The 25,766-nt window shown below is 45.2% G+C and overlaps 1 protein-coding gene across 8 annotated transcripts in view; it reads right to left on the minus strand.

Moving 5' to 3' along the window:
• The window catches only part of LOC138953643 (cytoplasmic dynein 1 heavy chain 1-like), a 213,050-nt gene that overhangs the window by 28,395 nt on the left and 158,889 nt on the right, over window positions 1-25,766 (minus strand). For 5 of the 8 annotated variants that reach the window (XR_011451579.1, XM_070325520.1, XM_070325519.1 and 2 more), the window contains 10 exons: window positions 24,864-25,024; window positions 22,891-23,002; window positions 15,789-15,973; window positions 13,459-13,572; window positions 13,053-13,223; window positions 12,754-12,855; window positions 3,876-3,997; window positions 3,475-3,578; window positions 2,730-2,896; window positions 1,789-1,803 (listed from right to left, as the gene is read on the minus strand). Coding sequence is in view for 7 of the 8 variants with exons in the window: in XM_070325520.1 (XP_070181621.1) it covers window positions 1,789-1,803; window positions 2,730-2,896; window positions 3,475-3,578; window positions 3,876-3,997; window positions 12,754-12,855; window positions 13,053-13,223; window positions 13,459-13,572; window positions 15,789-15,973; window positions 22,891-23,002; window positions 24,864-25,024 (1,253 nt within the window). In the remaining variant the exon portion in view is untranslated. Of the gene's footprint in view, window positions 1-1,788; window positions 1,804-2,729; window positions 2,897-3,129; window positions 3,222-3,474; window positions 3,579-3,875; window positions 3,998-12,753; window positions 12,856-13,052; window positions 13,224-13,458; window positions 13,573-15,788; window positions 15,974-22,890; window positions 23,003-24,863; window positions 25,025-25,766 lie in introns of those variants that run through there. The other 3 variants (XM_070325522.1, XM_070325521.1, XM_070325524.1) reach the window with 2 other exon arrangements.

Genomic DNA, 25,766 nt, shown 5'->3' on the forward strand with positions numbered 1-25,766 from the left:
CTGTATGTCCTTCAACATGGACATTGTCATCACTGTATGTCCTTCAACATGGTCATTGTCATCACTGTATGTCCTTCAACATGGACATTGTCATCATTGTATGTCCTTCAACATGGTCATTGTCATCATTGTATGTCCTTCAACATGGACATTGTCATCACTGTATGTCCTTCAACATGGACATTGTCATCAGTGTATGTCCTTCAACATGGACATTGTCATCATTGTATGTCCTTCAACATGGACATTGTCATCAGTGTATGTCCTTCAACATGGACATTGTCATCACTGTATGTCCTTCAACATGGACATTGTCATCACTGTATGTCCTTCAACATGGTCATTGTCATCATTGTATGTCCTTCAACATGTACATTGTCATCACTGTATGTCCTTCAACATGGACATTGTCATCAGTGTATGTCCTTCAACATGGTCATTGTCATCATTGTATGTCCTTCAACATGGACATTGTCATCATTGTATGTCCTTCAACATGGACATTGTCATCACTGTTTGTCCTTCAACATGGACATTGTCATCACTGTATGTCCTTCAACATGGTCATTGTCATCACTGTATGTCCTTCAACATGGACATTGTCATCACTGTATGTCCTTCAACATGGACATTGTCATCACTGTTTGTCCTTCAACATGGACATTGTCATCACTGTATGTCCTTCAACATGGTCATTGTCATCACTGTATGTCCTTCAACATGGACATTGTCATCACTGTATGTCCTTCAACATGGTCATTGTCATCACTGTATGTCCTTCAACATGGACATTGTCATCATTGTATGTCCTTCAACATGGACATTGTCATCACTGTATGTCCTTCAACATGGACATTGTCATCACTGTATGTCCTTCAACATGGACATTGTCATTACTGTATGTCCTTCAACATGGACATTGTCATCATTGTATGTCCTTCAACATGGTCATTGTCATCATTGTATGTCCTTCAACATGGACATTGTCATCAGTGTATGTCCTTCAACATGGACATTGTCATTACTGTATGTCCTTCAACATGGTCATTGTCATCATTGTATGTCCTTCAACATGGACATTGTCATCATTGTATGTCCTTCAACATGGACATTGTCATCATTGTATGTCCTTCAACATGGACATTGTCATCACTGTATGTCCTTCAACATGGTCATTGTCATCAGTGTATGTCCTTCAACATGGTCATTGTCATCACTGTATGTCCTTCAACATGCAGTCTGTTGACTCTTACTTGCAACAATTATTGTATTGAACCGTGTCTCCAAAATTGTCTCTGTTTTTATGTGTGTGTTTTGTTTTGTTTCTTTGTTTCTTTTTTAGTTCTGTCACACAATATTTCCACAGTCTTCATTTATATTTCATACAGAAAGCTATTCAGTCATATAGCAACTGTGATCTCTTACAGAAAGTGATTTAATTTCGTCACGACACAACAGTCACCAGAAATATGTCACGTCTGTACCACTACAAAATCAAACACTGGCATTTCAAACAATCATATCAACAATCCTCCTTTACCCAAAATGAAAAGTTTAGCATCACTACACTCATTTCCTACAATGAAAGAAGCATCAATCTGGAGCAGGGGTGTTGAACAAAATATTGTAACAGGCTCTATTGAAACAAAAGGTGAACGGGAACCAAATACTGTCTACTGTTTCCCAGTTTTCTTCCCACAAGTATAACCATCCATACAGCTGTACACCCAGGAAAACTCAGGACTAGTGATGAAGCCAAGGGGGGAGGGGGGGGGCGATATCTCTTACCTCTGCCGCATCCGCCTGTCAATATCAAGCCACAAAAACATGAAACGGACATACTCATGGTGACTTGGCCTCTCTCTCTCTCTTTCTCTCTCTCTCTCTCTCTCTCTCTCTCTCTCTCTCTCTCTCTCTCTCTCTCTCTCTCTCTCTCTCTCTCTCATTGGTGTCAGTGCGTACCAGCTGAAACACATAAAAAGATGCAGTGGTGGTTTGGTAACAGTACACCCTCTCTCACTGTGCGTGTGTCAAACAGGCAAAGGGATGCTTTTGGGGTGCACACACACGCAAACATACTCCCCCCCCAGCACAAACATACAATCTCTCTCTCTCTCTCTCTCTGAGGCCAGCCAGAGATGATCAAGCAACAAATACAACAAGAGGACAAGGCATGGTTGGAACACACTCTCTCTTACCTCTATGCCTGCCTGTAAACATCAACAATACATCAGTCACACACCACCGTTTGTTAGAACATCAACAATACATCAGTCACACACCACCGTTTGTTAGAACATCAACAATACATCAGTCACACACCACCGTTTGTTAGAACATCAACAATACATCAGTCACACACCACCGTTTGTTAGAACATCAACAATACATCAGTCACACACCACCGTTTGTTAGAACATCAACAATACATCAGTCACACACCACCGTTTGTTAGAACAAGCACCACAAGCTCAATGTGCTAGTGTTAGATATGTGCTGCTCAATGTGCTAGTGTTAGATATGTACTGCTCAATGTGCTAGTGTTAGATATGTGCTGCTCAATGTGCTAGTGTTACACATGTACAACATACAAAATGCTCATCTAATACACTAGCAGCAACACACCAGTAGAAAGACCCATAGACAAATAGGAGAGACTTAAAACTAGATAAACACGACACGAGACACGACACAAAAGAACCGTGAAAGGAGAGGCGTGCGGTGCATACCTGGGGCACCAGTGTGAGCCAGGTGGACACGGAGGAGTGCAGGGATCGCATCCACCCTGGACGTCCGTCAGCCATGCGCCGCTCTTCATCCGGTGAGGCTGCTGTGCCCGCCTCCACTGCCTCCTCCAACAGCTGCATCCGCATCAGTTTGGAGATCATGTCACCGCCTGCACACCGCACCATGACATTACGGCCCCCTGTATCTTCATCAGTTTGGAGATCATGTCACCGCCTGCACACCGCACCATGACATTACAACACCCTGTATCTTCATCAGTTTGGAGATCATGTCACCGCCTGCACACCACACCATGACATTACAACCCCCTGTATCTTCATCAGTTTGGAGATCATGTCACCGCCTGCACACCGCACCATGACATCACAGCCCCCTGTATCTTCATCAGTTTGGAGATCATGTCACTGCCTGCACACCGCACCATGACATTACAACCCCCTGTATCTTCATCAGTTTGGAGATCATGTCACTGCCTGCACACCGCACCATGACATTACAACCCCCTGTATCTTCATCAGTTTGGAGATCATGTCACCGCCTGCACACCACACCACACATTATCAAGGAAAGCAAGACGAGAGTGTACCTAGAGTGGTGAGAAGCACTTTCTCTACAACCCTTATCAAGTAAAGCAAGAAGTGCACTTTCTCTACAACCCTTATCAAGTAAAGCAAGAAGTGCACTTTCTCTACAACCCTTATCAAGTAAAGCAAGAAGAGAGTGTACCGAGAGTGGTGAGCAGCACTTTCTCTGCATTGTTGGGCAGGCCGAGCCAGGAGGGGGTCTGCGGGCCTTCCATGTTGTCCACAAACTGCACGAACTGTTCACGTCTGTAACACAACAACACACACAATTACGTATGTGCCATAACAACGGTACACTCAGCCGGAACACCCCCTTTCACTTGTTAAAGTTATTCGCATGAAAATAGCAGCCTGCCAAAGACTCAGAAATGATCCCACGCTCTAGTTCCATCACCATTCAAGAAAAGCATACATTCCTACTTATTGACATAAGCTTGAACCCTCTGTGACCAAATTTCAACAAGAGGAACCAAACTTGGGTCATGTGTAGAGATTGTCAAACCCTGGAAGCACAAGAACAATTTCCAGGGAAAAAGGGCCTACCTGACTCCCTCAGGCATGGCAATGTGTTTGCCAGCTATGTCGTCCACGTTCTTCACCAGCACAAAGTTGCTGTCGTAACTGTCAGGGGTGAACAGCTTGTTGACAAACGTGTTCAGCAGGCGCTGCAAAAAACACACAGCGTGTCAGTGACAAACCACACTCAACAAGACACACAACGTCTCAGTGACAAACCACACTCAACAAGACACACGTGTCAGTGACAAACCACACTCAACAAGACACACATGTCAGTCACAAACCACACTCAACAAGACACACATGTCAGTCACATACCACACTCAACAAGACACACAAGTCTCAGTGACAAACCACACTCAACAAGACACACGTGTCGGTGACAAACCACACTCAACAAAACACATGTGTCGGTGACAAACCACACTCAACAAGACACATAGCATGTCAGAGACAAACCACACTCAACAAGACACATAGCATGTCATTGACAAACCACACTCAACAAAACACACAGTGTGTCAGTGACACACCACACTCAACAAGACACAGTATGTCAGTCACAAACCACACTGAACAAGACACACATCGTGTCAGTCACAAACCACACTGAACAAGACACACATCGTGTCAGTGACAAATAACACTCAACAAAACACACGTGTCAGTGACAAACTACACTCAACAAGACACACAGCGTGTCAGTGACAAACCACACTCAAAACAAGAAGAGCAAACGCTCGATCGAGTCACTTTCGCAGTTCTGAATATTATATGAGGCATCAGATGGACAGGAAGAAATTGCTATTCACAACACAATGAGTCACGTTCACATAAAATTTGAGCCCGGTCACTTTTATAGTTTCCGAGAAAAGCCCAACGTTAAGTTGTGTGTTGCCGAACAGAAAAGGCTAGTTATCTCCCTTGTTTTTCTGATAACGTTTGTAAAAGGCTACAGATGTAAATACTTTGATGTAAAGAATAATCCTACAAAGTTTCAATCACATCCGATGAACTTTGTCAAAGATATAAAATGTCTAATTTTTCCTTTGACGCTGACCTGTGACCTTGAAAAAGGTCAAAGGTCAACGAAACCATCGTTAAAGTGTAGAGGTCATTGGAGGTCACGACTAAACAAAATATGAGCCCGATCGCTTTGATAGTTTCCGAGAAAAGTCCAACGTTAAGGTGGTGTCTACGGACGGCCGGCCGGACGGCCGGCCGGACAGACTAACACTGACCGATTACATAGAGTCACTTTTTCTCAAGTGACTCAAAAACACATGTGTCAGTGACAAACTACACTCAACAAGAATCACAGTGTGTCAGTGACAAACAACACTCAACAAGACACATAGCATGTCAGTGACAAACCACACTCAACAAGACACACAACGTGTCAGTGACAAACAACACTCAACAAGACACACAATGTCTCAGTGACAAACCACATTCAACAAGACACACGTGTCAGTGACAAACAACACTCAACAAGACACACAATTTCTCAGTGACAAACCACACTCAACAAGACACACAACGTCAGTGACAAACCACACTCAACAAGACACACAATTTCTCAGTGACAAACCACACTCAACAAGACACACAACGTGTCAGTGACAAACCACACTCAACAAGACACACAATTTCTCAGTGACAAACCACACTCAACAAGACACACAGCGTGTCAGTGACAAACCACACTCAACAAGACACACAACGTGTCAGTGACAAACCACACTCAACAAGAATCACAATTTCTCAGTGACAAACCACACTCAAAAAGACACACAACGTGTCAGTGACAAACCACACTCAACAAGACACACAAGTCTCAGTGACAAACCACACTCAACAAGACACACGTGTCGGTGACAAACCACACTCAACAAAACACACAATTTCTCAGTGACAAACCACACTCAACAAGACACACAGCGTGTCAGTGACAAACCACACTCAACAAGACACACAACGTGTCAGTGACAAACCACACTCAACAAGACACACAGCGTGTCAGTGACAAACCACACTCAACAAGACACACAACGTGTCAGTGACAAACCACACTCAACAAAACACATGTGTCGGTGACAAACCACACTCAACAAGACACACAATTTCTCAGTGACAAACCACACTCAACAAGACACACGTGTCAGTGACAAACCACACTCAACAAGACACAGTATGTCAGTCACAAACCACACTCAACAAGACACACAACGTCAGTGACAAACCACACTGAACAAGACACACAGCGTGTCATTGACAAACCACACTCAACAAGACACACAATTTCTCAGTGACACACCACACTCAACAAGACACACAACGTCAGTGACAAACCACACCCAACAAGACACACAGCGTGTCAGTGACAAACCACACTCAACAAGACACACAACGTGTCAGTGACACACCACACTCAACAAGACACACAATTTCTCAGTGACAAACCACACTCAACAAGACACACAGCGTGTCAGTGACAAACCACACCCAACAAGACACACAACGTCTCAGTGACAAACCACACTCAACAAGACACACAACGTGTCAGTGACAAACCACACTCAACAAGACACACAACGTGTCAGTGACAAACCACACTCAACAAGACACACAACGTGTCAGTGACAAACCACACCCAACAAGACACACAGCGTGTCAGTGACAAACCACACTCAACAAGACACACAATTTCTCAGTGACAAACCACACTCAACAAGACACACAACGTCAGTGACAAACCACACTCAACAAGACACACAACGTGTCGGTGACAAACCACACTCAACAAAACACACGTGTCAGTGACAAACCACACTCAACAAAACACACGTGTCGGTGACAAACCACACTCAACAAGACACACAACGTGTCAGTGACAAACCACACCCAACAAGACACACAGCGTCTCAGTGACAAACCACACTCAACAAGACACACAACGTGTCAGTGACAAACCACACTCAACAAGACACACAGCGTGTCAGTGACAAACCACACTCAACAAGACACAAGTGTCAGTGACAAACCACACTCAACAAGACACACAACGTGTCAGTGACAAACCACACTCAACAAGACACACAGCGTGTAAGTGACAAACCACACTCAACAAGACACACAACGTGTCGGTGACAAACCACACTCAACAAAACACACGTGTCAGTGACAAACCACACTCAACAAAACACACGTGTCGGTGACAAACCACACTCAACAAGACACACAATGTCTCAGTGACAAACCACACCCAACAAGACACACAATTTCTCAGTGACAAACCACACTCAACAAGACACACAACGTCTCAGTGACAAACCACACTCAACAAGACACACAGTGTGTCAGTCACAAACCACACTCAACAAGACACACAGCGTGTCATTGACAAACCACACTCAACAAGGCACACAGTGTGTCAGTCACAAACCACACTCAACAAGACACACAGTGTGTCAGTCACAAACCACACTCAACAAGACACACAACGTCTCAGTGACAAACCACACTCAACAAAACACACGTGTCGGTGACAAACCACACTCAACAAAACACACAACGTCTCAGTGACAAACAACACTCAACAAGACACACAGCGTGTCAGTGACAAACCACACTCAACAAGACACACAATGTCTCAGTGACAAACCACATTCAACAAGACACACGTGTCAGTGACAAACCACACCCAACAAGACACACAACGTGTCAGTGACAAACCACATTCAACAAGACACACGTGTCAGTGACAAACCACACCCAACAAGACACACAATTTCTCAGTGACAAACCACACTCAACAAGACACACAACGTCTCAGTGACATACCACACTCAACAAGACACACATGTCAGTCACAAACCACACTCAACAAGACACACATGTCAGTCACATACCACACTCAACAAGACACAAGTGTCAGTAAAAATACACACTGAACAAGACACACAACGTGTCAGTGACAAACCTCTCTCGACAAGACACACAGCGTCTAAGTCACAAACCACACTCAACAAGACACACAGTGTGTCAGTGACAAACCACACTCAACAAGACACACAACGTGTCAGTGACAAACCACACCCAACAAGACACACAACGTGTCAGTGACAAACCACACTCAACAAGACACACAACGTGTCAGTGACAAACCACACCCAACAAGACACACAACGTGTCAGTGACAAACCACACTCAACAAGACACACAACGTGTCAGTGACAAACCACACTCAACAAGACACACAACGTGTCAGTGACAAACCACACCCAACAAGACACACACGTGTCGGTGACAAACCACACTCAACAAAACACACGTGTCAGTGACAAACCACACTCAACAAAACACACGTGTCGGTGACAAACCACACTCAACAAGACACACAACGTGTCAGTGACAAACCACACTCAACAAGACACACAACGTGTCAGTGACAAACCACACCCAACAAGACACACAACGTGTCAGTGACAAACCACACTCAACAAGACACACAACGTGTCAGTGACAAACCACACCCAACAAGACACACAACGTGTCAGTGACAAACCACACTCAACAAGACACACAGCGTGTCAGTGACAAACCACACTCAACAAGACACACAACGTCAGTGACAAACCACACTCAACAAGACACACAACGTCAGTGACAAACCACACTCAACAAGACACACAACGTCAGTGACAAACCACACTCAACAAGACACACAGCGTGTCAGTGACAAACCACACCCAACAAGACACACAACGTCAGTGACAAACCACACTCAACAAGACACACAGTATGTCAGTGACAAACCACACTCAACAAGACACACAGCGTCTCAGTGACAAACCACACTCAACAAGACACACAGCGTCTCAGTGACAAACCACACTCAACAAGACACACAGTGTGTCAGTGACACACCACATTTAACAAGACACACAGCGTCTCAGTGACAAACCACACTCAACAAGACACACAACGTGTCAGTGACAAACCACACTCAACAAGACACACAACGTGTCAGTGACAAACCACACTCAACAAGACACACAGCGTGTCAGTGACAAACCACACTCAACAAGACACACAACGTGTCAGTGACAAACCACACTCAACAAGACACACAGTATGTCAGTGACAAACCACACTCAACAAGACACACAACGTGTCAGTGACAAACCACACTCAACAAGACACACAGCGTGTCATTGACAAACCACACTCAACAAGGCACACAGTGTGTCAGTCACAAACCACACTCAACAAGACACACAGCGTCTCAGTGACAAACCACACTCAACAAGACACACAACGTCTCAGTGACAAACCACACTCAACAAGACACACAGCGTGTCAGTGACAAACCACACTCAACAAGACACACAACGTCTCGGTGACAAACCACACTCAACAAGACACACAGCGTGTCAGTGACAAACCACACTCAACAAGACACACAATGTCTCAGTGACAAACCACACTCAACAAGACACACAACGTCTCAGTGACAAACCACACTCAACAAGACACACAGCGTGTCAGTGACAAACCACACTCAACAAGACACACAATGTCTCAGTGACAAACCACACTCAACAAGACACACAACGTGTCAGTGACAAACCACACTCAACAAGACACACAACGTGTCAGTGACAAACCACACTCAACAAGACACACAGCGTGTCAGTGACAAACCACACTCAACAAGACACACAACGTGTCAGTGACAAACCACACTCAACAAGACACACAACGTGTCAGTGACAAACCACACCCAACAAGACACACGTGTCAGTGACAAACCACACTCAACAAGACACACAACGTGTCAGTGACAAACCACACCCAACAAGACACACGTGTCAGTGACAAACCACACTCAACAAGACACACAGCGTGTCAGTGACAAACCACACTCAACAAGACACACAACGTCAGTGACAAACCACACTCAACAAGACACACAACGTCAGTGACAAACCACACTCAACAAGACACACAACGTCAGTGACAAACCACACTCAACAAGACACACAGCGTGTCAGTGACAAACCACACCCAACAAGACACACAACGTCAGTGACAAACCACACTCAACAAGACACACAGTATGTCAGTGACAAACCACACTCAACAAGACACACAGCGTCTCAGTGACAAACCACACTCAACAAGACACACAGAGTCAGTCACAAACCACACTCAACAAGACACACAGTGTGTCAGTGACACACCACACTTAACAAGACACACAGAGTCAGTGACAAACCACACTCAACAAGACGCACAGTGTGTCAGTCACAAACCACACTGAACAAGACACACAGCGTGTCAGTGACAAACCACACTCAACAAGACACACAGCGTGTCAGTGACAAACCACACTCAACAAGACACACAGTATGTCAGTGACAAACCACACTCAACAAGACACACAGCGTCTCAGTGACAAACCACACTCAACAAGACACACAACGTCTCAGTGACAAACCACACTCAACAAGACACACAGCGTGTCAGTGACAAACCACACTCAACAAGACACACAACGTCTCGGTGACAAACCACACTCAACAAGACACACAGCGTGTCAGTGACAAACCACACTCAACAAGACACACAATGTCTCAGTGACAAACCACACTCAACAAGACACACAACGTCTCAGTGACAAACCACACTCAACAAGACACACAGCGTGTCAGTGACAAACCACAGTCAACAAGACACACAATGTCTCAGTGACAAACCACACTCAACAAGACACACAACGTGTCAGTGACAAACCACACTCAACAAGACACACAACGTGTCAGTGACAAACCACACTCAACAAGACACACAGCGTGTCAGTGACAAACCACACTCAACAAGACACACAACGTGTCAGTGACAAACCACACTCAACAAGACACACAACGTGTCAGTGACAAACCACACCCAACAAGACACACAACGTGTCAGTGACAAACCACACTCAACAAGACACACAACGTGTCAGTGACAAACCACACCCAACAAGACACACAACGTGTCAGTGACAAACCACACTCAACAAGACACACAGTGTGTCAGTGACACACCACACTCAACAAGACACAGTATGTCAGTCACAAACCACACTCAACAAGACACACAACGTCAGTGACAAACCACACTCAACAAGACACACAACGTCAGTGACAAACCACACTCAACAAGACACACAGCGTGTCAGTGACAAACCACACCCAACAAGACACACAACGTCAGTGACAAACCACACTCAACAAGACACACAACGTCAGTGACAAACCACACTGAACAAGACACACAGCGTGTCATTGACAAACCACACTCAACAAGGCACACAGTGTGTCAGTCACAAACCACACTCAACAAGACACACAGTGTGTCAGTGACACACCACACTTAACAAGACACACAGAGTCAGTGACAAACCACACTCAACAAGACGCACAGTGTGTCAGTCACAAACCACACTGAACAAGACACACAACGTGTCAGTGACAAACCTCTCTCGACAAGACACACAGCGTCTAAGTCACAAACCACACTCAACAAGACACACAGTGTGTCAGTGACAAACCACACTCAACAAGGCACACAGTGTGTCAGTCACAAACCACACTCAACAAGACACACAGTGTGTCAGTCACAAACCACACTCAACAAGACACACAGCGTGTCATTGACAAACCACACTCAACAAAACACACAGTGTGTCAGTGACACACCACACTCAACAAGACACACAGCGTCTCAGTGACAAACCACACTCAACAAGACACACAACGTCTCAGTGACAAACCACACTCAACAAGACACACAGCGTGTCAGTGACAAACCACACTCAACAAGACACACAACGTCTCGGTGACAAACCACACTCAACAAGACACACAGCGTGTCAGTGACAAACCACACTCAACAAGACACACAATGTCTCAGTGACAAACCACACTCAACAAGACACACAACGTCTCAGTGACAAACCACACTCAACAAGACACACGTGTCAGTGACAAACCACACTCAACAAGACACACAAGTCTCAGTGACAAACCACACTCAACAAGACACACAACGTCTCAGTGACAAACCACACTCAACAAGACACACAGCGTCTCAGTGACAAACCACACTCAACAAGACACACAATTTCTCAGTGACAAACCACACTCAACAAGAATCACAATTTCTCAGTGACAAACCACACTCAAAAAGACACACAACGTGTCAGTGACAAACCACACCCAACAAGACACACAGCGTGTCAGTGACAAACCACACTCAACAAGACACACAACGTCTCAGTGACAAACCACACTCAACAAGACACACAACGTCTCAGTGACAAACCACACTCAACAAAACACACGTGTCAGTGACAAACCACACTCAACAAAACACACGTGTCGGTGACAAACCACACTCAACAAGACACACAATTTCTCAGTGACAAACCACACCCAACAAGACACACAATTTCTCAGTGACAAACCACACTCAACAAGAATCACAGTGTGTCAGTGACAAACAACACTCAACAAGACACATAGCATGTCAGTGACAAACCACACTCAACAAGACACACAATTTCTCAGTGACAAACCACACTCAACAAGAATCACAATTTCTCAGTGACAAACCACACTCAACAAGACACACAATTTCTCAGTGACAAACCACACTCAACAAGACACACGTGTCAGTGACAAACATTACATCACAAACCAGCTACCAATTTCACACATCTCAATGATAAACCACAATCACCAAAGCTGCTGCAAATTTCATTCCCACCTTCCCAACACACACACATACAGTAGTTGCATGCTTACCTGTCAATTAAAGAAATGCAAGAAATACAAATAAAATGCATAGTAACCTGATCAAAGTCGTTGTCGATCTTGCCGCCATAAATACACTGAGACAACAGGGTGCGCAGTGCTTCCCATGGCACTTTCTCCGGGGGCAGGTTAGTGCGACCCTGAAACACATACAGTGATCAGCACATCTCTATCATACACCCACAGTGATCACACTTCTCTACCACACACACACACACACACACACTAACATACACACTCACACACACAAACACTCACACACACACAAACACACATTATTAGCACAGTTTTGTGTAACACAGACATGTATAATGTGCCTGTTGGCGTAGGGTAATACCATGGCAACGGAGTCGATCCAGGTATCCAGCATGTCACAGGCCACCTTGAGGTCGGACTCGGTGAACTCGTACTTCTTGGCCCAGCCCAAGGGCGTGTAGCGCATGCGTTCCTGAACGATGGCGTGTAGCCAGGCCAGCAGGAAGTACAGGCGAGCGCGCTCGTTGGGGGCCTGCACACCACACAACACCCTGCTATTAAAGCATGGCCAGTAAACCACACATTATTATGGCCTGGCCTATAAACCACACATTATTAAGGCATGGCCGTTACATTACACATAATTATGGCATGGTCGTGAACCACACATTTATTATGCCATGGCTGGTAACCCACACATTTTTATGGCATAGCCGTAAACCACACATAATTAAGGCATAGCTGGTAGTCCAAAGGCAAGACTTTACCCGGCACATCCTGGCAGTGGGCACGGTGCTGAAGGTTCTCATCAGGTTGGCGGAAACACCAGGCGGCGGCTCAAAGACAAACACGCGGCCCGCACGCAGCAAGTTGGTCGGCAGCTGAAACACAACGCACACAGGGTCTATTACATACACTGCACACAGCCTCTCACACTGCCACTCTCTATAACCGCCACTCTCTTTCACTGCCACTCTCTATCACTGCCACTCTGTATCATCCCCACTCTGCATCATCCCCACTCTGTATCACTGCCACTCTGTATCACTGCCACTCTGTATCACCGCCACTCTCTATCATCCCAACTCTGTATCACTGCCACTCTGTATCATCCCAACTCTGTATCACTGCCACTCTCTATCATCCCCACTCTCTATCACCGCCACTCTCTATCATCACCACTCTCTATCACTGCCACTCTCTATCATCAGCACGCTCTATCACTGCCACTCTCTATCATCCCCACTCTCTATCACCGCCACTCTCTATCATCACCACTCTCTATCACCGCCACTCTCTATCATCACCACTCTCTATCACTGCCACTCTCTATCATCAGCACGCTCTATCACTGCCACTCTATCACTGCCATTCTCTATCACCGCCACTCTCTATCACAGCCACTCTCTATCATCCCCACTCTCTATCACCGCCACTCTCTATCATCACCATTCTCTATCATCCCCACTCTCTATCATCACCACTCTCTATCATCCCCACACTCTATCACCACCACTCTCTATCATCACCACTCTCTATCATCACCACTCTCTATCATCCCCACTCTCTATCATTGCACCTCTCTATCATCCCCACACTCTATCACCACCACTCGCTATCACTGCACCTCTCTATCATCCCCACTCTTTATCACCGCCACTCTCTATCACTGCACCTCTCTATCATCCCCACTCTCTATCATCACCACTCTCTATCACCGCCACTCTCTATCCTCCCCACACTCTATCATCCCCACTCTCTATCACTGCCACTCTCTATCATCACCACTCTTTATCACCGCCACTCTTTATCATCCCCACACTCTATCACTGCCACTCTCTATCATCACCACTCTCTATCACTGCACCTCTCTATCACTGCACCTCTCTATCACCGCCACTCTCTCTCATCCCCACTCTCTATCACCGCCACTCTCTATCACCACCACTCTCTATCACTGCACCTCTCTATCATCACCACTCTCTATCACCGCCACTCTCTATCACTGCACCTCTCTATCACTGCACCTCTCTATCATCACCACTCTCTATCACTGCACCTCTCTATCATCACCACTCTCTATCACTGCACCTCTCTCTCATCACCACTCTCTATCACTGCACCTCTCTATCACTGCACCTCTCTATCATCACCACTCTATCACTGCACCTCTCTATCACTGCACCTCTCTATCATCACCACTCTCTATCACTGCACCTCTCTATCATCACCACTCTCTATCACTGCACCTCTCTCTCATCACCACTCTCTATCACTGCACCTCTCTATCACTGCACCTCTCTATCACTGCACCTCTCTATCACTGCACCTCTCTATCACTGCACCTCTCTATCACTGCACCTCTCTATCACTGCACCTCTCTATCACTGCACCTCTCTATCATCACCACTCTCTATCATCACCACTCTCTATCACTGCACCTCTCTATCACTGCACCTCTCTATCATCACCACTCTCTATCACTGCACCTCTCTATCATCACCACTCTCTATCACTGCACCTCTCTATCACTGCCACTCTCTATCATCACCACTCTCTATCACTGCCACTCTCTATCATCACCACTCTCTATCACTGCCACTCTCTATCACTGCACCTCTCTATCATCCCCACTCTCTATCACTGCACCTCTCTATCATCACCACTCTCTATCATCCCCACTCTCTATCACTGCACCTCTCTATCATCACCACTCTCTATCATCACCACTCTCTATCACTGCACCTCTCTATCACTGCACCTCTCTATCATCACCACTCTCTATCACCGCCACTCTCTATCACTGCACCTCTCTATCATCACCACTCTCTATCACTGCACCTCTCTATCATCACCACTCTCTATCACTGCACCTCTCTATCATCACCACTCTCTATCACTGCACCTCTCTATCATCACCAGGCTGCATTGTATGGTGCAGACTGCATAAACAAGGTCTGAATAGGGTAGAAGTCTGAATAGGGTAGAAGTCTGAATAGGGTAGAAGTCTGAATAGGGTAGAAGTCTGAATAGGGTAGAAGTCTTAACTCAGGGGTTGTCAAAAGGGAGGCTGCATTGTATGGTGCAGACTGCATACCTTGGGGTTGATCTCCATGGTGAGGAAGAGCCTAAAGTTAGGGTGGGGAGCCAGGTTGTGTAGCTTTTTCTCCAGTTGCACCAGCCACGAAGGGGCCAGGTGCACGTTCTTCAGCAACACCCAGCGCCCTGACTTGCTCGACGAGTTGATCGCCTTCTCTGCCTGGGAGAAACCTTCCGCCGAACCTGTAGACACCGTACAACATTAAACACTTTGTCTTTCTTTCCCCGTCAGACACAATACAACATCTAATACTTTGTCTGCCTTTACCCGTTAGACACAGTACAACATCTAACACTTTGCCATCCTTTCCCCGTTAGACACAGTACAACATCTAACACTTTGTCGTCCTTTCCCCGTTAGACACAGTACAACATCTTACACTTGGTCGTCCTTTCCCCGTTAGACACAGTACAACATCTAACACGTTGTCGTCCTTTCCCCGTTCGACACAGTAAAACATCTTACACTTTGTCGTCCTTTCCCCGTTAGACACAGTACAACATCTAACACTTTGTCGTCCTTTCCCCGTTAGACACAGTACAACATCTAACACTTTGTCGTCCTTTCCCCGTTAGACACAGTACAACATCTAACACTTTGTCGTCCTTTCCCCCTTAGACACAGTACAACATCTAACACTTTGTCGTCCTTTCCCCGTTAGACACAGTACAACATCTTACAGTTTGTCGTCCTTTCCCCGTTAGACACAGTACAACATCTAACACTTTGTCGTCCTTTTCCCGTTAGACACAGTACAACATCTTACACTTTGTCGTCCTTTCCCCGTTAGACACAGTACAACATCTTACACTTTGTCGTCCTTTCCCTGTTAGACACAGTACAACATCTAACACTTTGTCGTCCTTTCCCCGTTAGACACAGTACAACATCTAACACTTTGTCGTCCTTTCCCCGTTAGACACAGTACAACATCTAACACTTTGTCGTCCTTTCCCCGTTAGACACAGTACAACATCTTACACTTTGTCGTCCTTTCCCCGTTAGACACAGTACAACATCTAACACGTTGTCGTCCTTTCCCCGTTCGACACAGTACAACATCTAACACTTTGTCGTCCTTTCCCCGTTAGACACAGTACAACATCTTACACTTTGTCGTCCTTTCCCCGTTAGACACAGTACAACATCTAACACTTTGTCGTCCTTTCCCCGTTAGACACAGTACAACATCTTACACTTTGTCGCCCTTTCCCCGTTAGACACAGTACAACATCTAACACTTTGTCGTCCTTTCCCCGTTAGACACAGTACAACATCTAACACTTTGTCGTCCTTTCCCCGTTAGACACAGTACAACATCTTACACTTTGTCGTCCTTTCCCCGTTAGACACAGTACAACATCTAACACTTTGTCGTCCTTTCCCCGTTAGACACAGTACAACATCTAACACTTTGTCGTCCTTTCCCCGTTAGACACAGTACAACATCTAACACTTTGTCGTCCTTTCCCCGTTAGACACAGTACAACATCTAACACTTTGTCGTCCTTTCCCCGTTAGACACAGTACAACATCTAACACTTTGTCGTCCTTTCCCCGTTAGACACAGTACAACATCTAACACTTTGTCGTCCTTTCCCCGTTAGACACAGTACAACATCTAACACGTTGTCGTCCTTTCCCCGTTAGACACGGTACAACATCTAACACTTTGTCGTCCTTTCCCCGTTAGACACGGTACAACATCTAACACTTTGTCGTCCTTTCCCTGTCAGACACAGTACAACATCTTACACTTTGTCGTCCTTTCCCCGTCAGACACAGTACAACATCTAACACTTTGTCGTCCTTTCCCCGTTAGACACAGTACAACATCTTACACTTTGTCGTCCTTTCCCCGTTAGACACAGTACAACATCTAACACTTTGTCGTCCTTTCCCCGTTAGACACGGTACAACATCTAACACTTTGTCGTCCTTTCCCCGTTAGACACAGGTACAACATCTAACACTTTGTCGTCCTTTTCCCGTTAGACACAGTACAACATCTAACACTTTGTCGTCCTTTCCCCGTTAGACACAGTACAACATCTTACACTTTGTCGTCCTTTCCCCGTTAGACACAGTACAACATCTTACACTTTGTCGTCCTTTCCCCGTTAGACACAGTACAACATCTTACACTTTGTCGTCCTTTACCCGTTAGACACAGTACAACATCTAACACTTTGCCATCCTTTCCCCGTTAGACACAGTACAACATCTAACACTTTGTTGTCCTTTCCCCGTTAGACACAGTACAACATCTAACACTTTGTCGTCCTTTCCCCGTTAGACACAGTACAACATCTAACACTTTGTTGTCCTTTCCCCGTTAGACACAGTACAACATCTAACACTTGGTCGTCCTTTCCCCGTTAGACACAGTACAACATCTTACACTTTGTCGTCCTTTCCCCGTTAGACACAGTACAACATCTTACACTTTGTCGTCCTTTCCCCGTTAGACACAGTACAACATCTAACACTTTGTCGTCCTTTCCCCGTTAGACACAGTACAACATCTTACACTTTGTCGTCCTTTCCCCGTTAGACACAGTACAACATCTTACACTTTGTCGTCCTTTCCCCGTTAGACACAGTACAACATCTTACACTTTGTCGTCCTTTCCCCGTTAGACACAGTACAACATCTAACACTTTGTCGTCCTTTCCCCGTTAGACACAGTACAACATCTTACACTTTGTCGTCCTTTCCCCGTTAGACACAGTACAACATCTAACACTTTGTCGTCCTTTCCCTGTTAGACACAGTACAACATCTAACACTTTGTCGTCCTTTCCCTGTTAGACACAGTACAACATCTAACACTTTGTCGTCCTTTCCCCGTTAGACACAGTACAACATCTAACACTTTGTCGTCCTTTCCCCGTTAGACACAGTACAACATCTAACACTTTGTCGTCCTTTCCCCGTTAGACACAGTACAACATCTTACACTTTGTCGTCCTTTCCCCGTTAGACACAGTACAACATCTTACACTTTGTCGTCCTTTCCCCGTTAGACACAGTACAACATCTTACAGTTTGTCGTCCTTTCCCCGTTAGACACAGTACAACATCTAACACTTTGTCGTCCTTTCCCCGTTAGACACAGTACAACATCTTACACTTGGTCGTCCTTTCCCCGTTAGACACAGTACAACATCTAACACTTTGTCGTCCTTTCCCCGTTAGACACAGTACAACATCTTACACTTTGTCGTCCTTTCCCCGTTAGACACAGTACAACATCTTACACTTTGTCGTCCTTTCCCCGTTAGACACAGTACAACATCTTACACTTTGTCGTCCTTTCCCCGTTAGACACAGTACAACATCTAACACTTTGTCGTCCTTTCCCCGTTAGACACAGTACAACATCTAACACTTTGTCGTCCTTTCCCCGTTAGACACAGTACAACATCTAACACTTTGTCGTCCTTTCCCCGTTAGACACAGTACAACATCTTACACTTTGTCGTCCTTTCCCCGTTAGACACAGTACAACATCTTACACTTTGTCGTCCTTTCCCCGTTAGACACAGTACAACATCTTACAGTTTGTCGTCCTTTCCCCGTTAGACACAGTACAACATCTAACACTTTGTCGTCCTTTCCCCGTTAGACACAGTACAACATCTTACACTTTGTCGTCCTTTCCCCGTTAGACACAGTACAACATCTAACACTTTGTCGTCCTTTCCCTGTTAGACACAGTACAACATCTAACACTTTGTCGTCCTTTCCCTGTTAGACACAGTACAACATCTAACACTTTGTCGTCCTTTCCCTGTTAGACACAGTACAACATCTTACACTTGGTCGTCCTTTCCCCGTTAGACACAGTACAACATCTTACACTTGGTCGTCCTTTCCCCGTTAGACACAGTACAACATCTAACACTTTGTCGTCCTTTCCCCGTTAGACACAGTACAACATCTAACACTTTGTCGTCCTTTCCCCGTTAGACACAGTACAACATCTTACACTTTGTCGTCCTTTCCCCGTTAGACACAGTACAACATCTAACACTTTGTCGTCCTTTCCCTGTTAGACACAGTACAACATCTAACACTTTGTCGTCCTTTCCCCGTTAGACACAGTACAACATCTAACACTTTGTCGTCCTTTCCCTGTTAGACACAGTACAACATCTAACACTTTGTCGTCCTTTCCCCGTTAGACACAGTACAACATCTAACACTTTGTCGTCCTTTCCCCGTTAGACACAGTACAACATCTAACACTTTGTTGTCCTTTCCCCGTTAGACACAGTACAACATCTAACACTTTGTCGTCCTTTCCCCGTTAGACACAGTACAACATCTTACACTTTGTCGTCCTTTCCCCGTTAGACACAGTACAACATCTTACACTTTGTCGTCCTTTCCCTGTTAGACACAGTACAACATCTAACACTTTGTCGTCCTTTCCCCGTTAGACACAGTACAACATCTTACACTTTGTCGTCCTTTCCCCGTTAGACACAGTACAACATCTAACACTTTGTCGTCCTTTCCCTGTTAGACACAGTACAACATCTAACACTTTGTTGTCCTTTCCCCGTTAGACACAGTACAACATCTAACACTTTGTCGTCCTTTCCCCGTTAGACACAGTACAACATCTAACACTTTGTCTTCCTTTCCCCGTTAGACACAGTACAACATCTAACACTTTGTCGTCCTTTCCCCGTTAGACACAGTACAACATCTTACACTTTGTCGTCCTTTCCCCGTTAGACACAGTACAACATCTTACACTTTGTCGTCCTTTCCCCGTTAGACACAGTACAACATCTTACACTTTGTCGTCCTTTCCCCGTTAGACGTCGTCCTTTCCCCGTTAGACACAGTACAACATCTTACACTTTGTCGTCCTTTCCCCGTTAGACACAGTACAACATCTTACACTTTGTCGTCCTTTCCCCGTTAGACACAGTACAACATCTAACACTTTGTCGTCCTTTCCCCGTTAGACACAGTACAACATCTAACACTTTGTCGTCCTTTCCCCGTTAGACACAGTACAACATCTAACACTTTGTTGTCCTTTCCCCGTTAGACACAGTACAACATCTAACACTTGGTCGTCCTTTCCCCGTTAGACACAGTACAACATCTAACACTTTGTCGTCCTTTCCCCGTTAGACACAGTACAACATCTAACACTTTGTCGTCCTTTCCCCGTTAGACACAGTACAACATCTAACACTTTGTCGTCCTTTCCCTGTTAGACACAGTACAACATCTAACACTTTGTCGTCCTTTCCCCGTTAGACACAGTACAACATCTTACACTTGGTCGTCCTTTCCCCGTTAGACACAGTACAACATCTAACACTTTGTCGTCCTTTCCCCGTTAGACACAGTACAACATCTAACACTTTGTCGTCCTTTCCCCGTTAGACACAGTACAACATCTTACACTTTGTCGTCCTTTCCCCGTTAGACACAGTACAACATCTAACACTTTGTCGTCCTTTCCCCGTTAGACACAGTACAACATCTAACACTTTGTCGTCCTTTCCCCGTTAGACACAGTACAACATCTAACACTTTGTCGTCCTTTCCCTGTTAGACACAGTACAACATCTAACACTTTGTCGTCCTTTCCCTGTTAGACACAGTGCAACATCTAACACTTTGTCTTCCTCTTCCCGTGTCATGACAAATGTAAACATGACACATTGCAACCCGATTTCAGTGAAGATATTGATTCATTAATGTTTCCAAGTAGTTTTGTTTGAATCACTGCACGCACACACATGTACACACACACATGTACACACACACACATGTACACACACATGTACACACACACACACATGTACACACACACATGTACACACACACATGTACACACACTGTCACAAAAGTGTGAGTAGGATATTTGTGATGTGAAACACGTCGTGATTTTAACCTCCCTAAAGATTGAATTGGGATATGCTAGGACACGTTTGAAGCGATATCACGGGTTTCGTGTGTTGCACGAGAAAACCCTAGTTTGACATGTCGAGTTGTGTTTACGAGTATGAGAAATGTAGCTGGTCTTGGTTTAATAACGTCACAACGTTGCAGAGGCTCGACCGAGCAAGGTGTCTAGCGCGTGTCAGGTTTGTCGGGGACAAACACTCTTTCAAGAGACGGGTCTCTTAAGGAGTTTCCATGGAGTGTACGAGGGGCGGACCGCACACGGGAGAGCGCAGAAGGATGGTGGCGAAAGAGACCACATCGGCGCAGATGGCTGGCTGGAGGAGTCTCCATCGTTACCGGTCGTAGAGACGACGGTTCTTTTCGCTAATGGCGAAAGTGTTTCTCAGGGAGAAATGTGAAAGGTGCATGTTAGCATCTATAAGGAGAGTTTCTAAGAAATCATCATCTACGTGGATTCAGCGGCACAAGAATGTGTAAATGACGACATGCAGTGAGCCGTGATACGAACTCGTGAGTGTCTGTCAACACCTTACCTTGTGCAGTAATTTATTATTGAAATAGTATCTTTATATTATTGATGAGATTGTGTGAACTGTGTGGTCGAGAAGTTGATTGGTATTGATGTTTTGAGGTGAAGAATTGTGTTGTAATGTGTGAGAAATTAATAAGTCTGTATCCTCCCAAATTCTGTGTTTGAAGTGTGTAGTGTGAAGAGTGAAGAGTCAGTGTAATTAGATAGGGCAGAACACGTATACATAAAAGTAACTCCTTCATTTGCACTATAATCCACTTCATGACACACACACACACACACACACACACACACACACACATGTACACACACACACACATGTACACACACACATGTACACACACACATGTACACACACACATGTACACACACACACACACACACACACACACACACACACACACACACACACATGTACACACACACACACATGTACACACACACACATGTACACACACACACACATGTACACACACACACACCATCAGCCTTGTCTGGATTCAAAGTCTACCAGAAAACAGTCAGTCAAAATTTGACAATATGTAAAACTATTTGGTGTCCTTGGAATGAGCGTCAGTCCAACCCGGCATTTTGTAAAGTAGCACACAACAGTGCGATGAACTCACCAATGGCAATGGATGTCATGGGCTTGCTGAGTTCAGCGGCCAGGTCATCCACTCGGCCACTGGGGTCGTAGCCTGGTGCCGAACACATCAACACAGGGGTGTTGCCCTTGATCTGAACACCACAACACACAACACTTTAGCACATCAACACAGGGGTGTTGCCTTTGATCTGTACACCACAACACACAACACTTTAGCACATCAACACAGGGGTGTTGCCTTTGATCTGTACACCACAACACACAACACTTTAGCACATCAACACTGGGGTGTTGCCTTTGATCTGTACACCACAACACACAACACTTTAGCACATCAACACAGGGGTGTTGCCTTTGATCTGTACACCACAACACACAACACTTTAGCACATCAACACAGGGGTGTTCCCATTGATCTGTACACCACAACACACAGCACTTTAGCACATCAACACAGGGGTGTTGCCTTTGATCTGTACACCACAACACACAGCACTTTAGCACATCAACACAGGGGTGTTGCCTTTGATCTGTACACCACAACACACAACACTTTAGCACATCAACACGGGGGTGTTGCCTTTGATCTGTACACCACAACACACAACACTTTAGCACATCAACACGGGGTGTTGCCATTGATCTGTACACCACAACACACAACACTTTAACACATCAACACAGGGGTGTTGCCATTGATCTGTACACCACAACACACAACACTTTAGTACATCAACACAGGGGTGTTGCCATTGATCTGTACACCACAACACACAACACTTTAGCACATCAACACAGGGGTGTTGCCATTGATCTGTACACCACAACACACAACACTTTAGTACATCAACACAGGGGTGTTGCCATTGATCTGTACACCACAACACACAACACTTTAGTACATCAACACAGGGGTGTTGCCATTGATCTGTACACCACAACACACAACACTTTAGCACATCAACACAGGGGTGTTGCCATTGATCTGTACACCACAACACACAACACTTTAGTACATCAACACAGGGGTGTTGCCATTGATCTGTACACCACAACACACAACACTTTAGTACATCAACACAGGGGTGTTGCCATTGATCTGTACACCACAACACACAACACTTTAGCACATCAACACAGGGGTGTTGCCCTTGATCTGAACACCACAACACACAACACTTTAGCACATCAACACAGCAAGCTTACTCATGAGGAGACCAGTGCATACATCTGTTGGCACAATATAACGTCAAGTTCACTAAGTAAAAGCCCAGTGCATACAATTGTTGGCACAATATATAGAGGTCAAACTCAGTAAGTCAAAGACAAGTGCGTACCACTGTTGGCACAATATATAGAGGTCAAACTCAGTAAGTCAAAGACAAGTGCGTACCACTGTTGGCACAATATATAGAGGTCAAACTCAGTAAGTCAAAGACAAGTGCGTACCTTTTTTTCTTTCTTTTTTTGGTGTTTAACGTCGTTTTCAACCACGAAGGTTATATCGCGAAGGGGAAAGGGGGGGGGGGGGGGGGGGGGATGGGATAGAGCCACTTGTTAATTGTTTCTTGTTCACAAAAGCACTAATCAAAAAATTGCTCCAGGGGCTTGCAACGTAGTACAATATATTACCTTACTGGGAGAATGCAAGTTTCCAGTACAAAGGACTAACATTTCTTACATACTGCTTGACTAAAATCTTTACAAACATTGACTATATTCTATACAAGAAACACTTAACAAGGGTAAAAGGAGAAACAGAATCCGTTAGTCGCCTCTTACGACATGCTGGGGAGCATCGGGTAAATTCTTCCCCCTAACCAGCGGGGGGAAAGTGCGTACCACTGTTGGCACAATATATAGAGGTCAAACTCAGTAAGTCAAAGACAAGTGCGTACCACTGTTGGCACAATATATAGAGGTCAAACTCAGTAAGTTAAAGACCTGTGCATAATATAAAGAGGTCAAGTTCATGAAGAGACCAGAACATACCTCTGTTTCTACAATGTTGGCAAGGTCATGTTCTTTCTCTGTGATGTGGACAAAGTCAGAGCCCAGCGTCCTCTCCACAAAGATGCGCGCCGTAGCGATCAGCCGGTCAGGTCTCAGGGCTTGGATCACCAGCAGACCGTACACAGCCTTGCCGATAGGGGCTGTGACGAGAGACCAATACAGTCTTTAAGATCAGCAACGTAATACTGAATAAACCACACTTAAGTTACCCATAGACCAAATAGCCTGGACCGCCAACTCGTCACGTGACCCTTCGAGGTTACGACGCTCGACTTTCAGGGGCGCTTGGCGTCCGGTTTGAAAGGCCAGCGATTCGAAGACGGTGAAAAGAAAGCACGCTCCAGTTATTTGTGACAATGGGAGGTGACAATAAACTGGATTTTCCAAAACTCCAAACTAAACTTAATAAAACTCATCAAAAAACATGTTCCATATGCACTTTAGTTGAGTTTATTTTAGCATTTTCAGAACTTACCTCGGCAACTTCGTCCATGTTTACAATCGACACCGGATATGACATCCCCCTGATTTCTGAAAGGCCATGTAAGCGTAGGTTCCTAAATGCGAGAGGCCGCTACCTCGTCATAGAGAGAAAGAGCGGAGAGAGAGCTAGTTGGCGGTCCAGGATAAATGGTCTATGAGTTACCATAGTAACCACTACCTGGGCTTTCATCATCTTGTGGTGAAATATTCTGATGGTGATACATATCAAGATGAATCAGCTCATTTAATACGGTACTGTGATGTTATATATCACAATATTGTTGACACCGCACTGAGTAAGGGTTAGTTGTCACAGGTGTGCCTGTTAATTCAATAACAATATGTATTTCATGTGCCTCTTTTGAATGTTCTTGTCATTCCTATTTCCATCTGTATTTT

This window comes from Littorina saxatilis, linkage group LG17, assembly GCF_037325665.1.
Source record: "Littorina saxatilis isolate snail1 linkage group LG17, US_GU_Lsax_2.0, whole genome shotgun sequence".
In the NCBI taxonomy this organism is placed as follows: Eukaryota; Metazoa; Mollusca; class Gastropoda; order Littorinimorpha; family Littorinidae; genus Littorina; species Littorina saxatilis.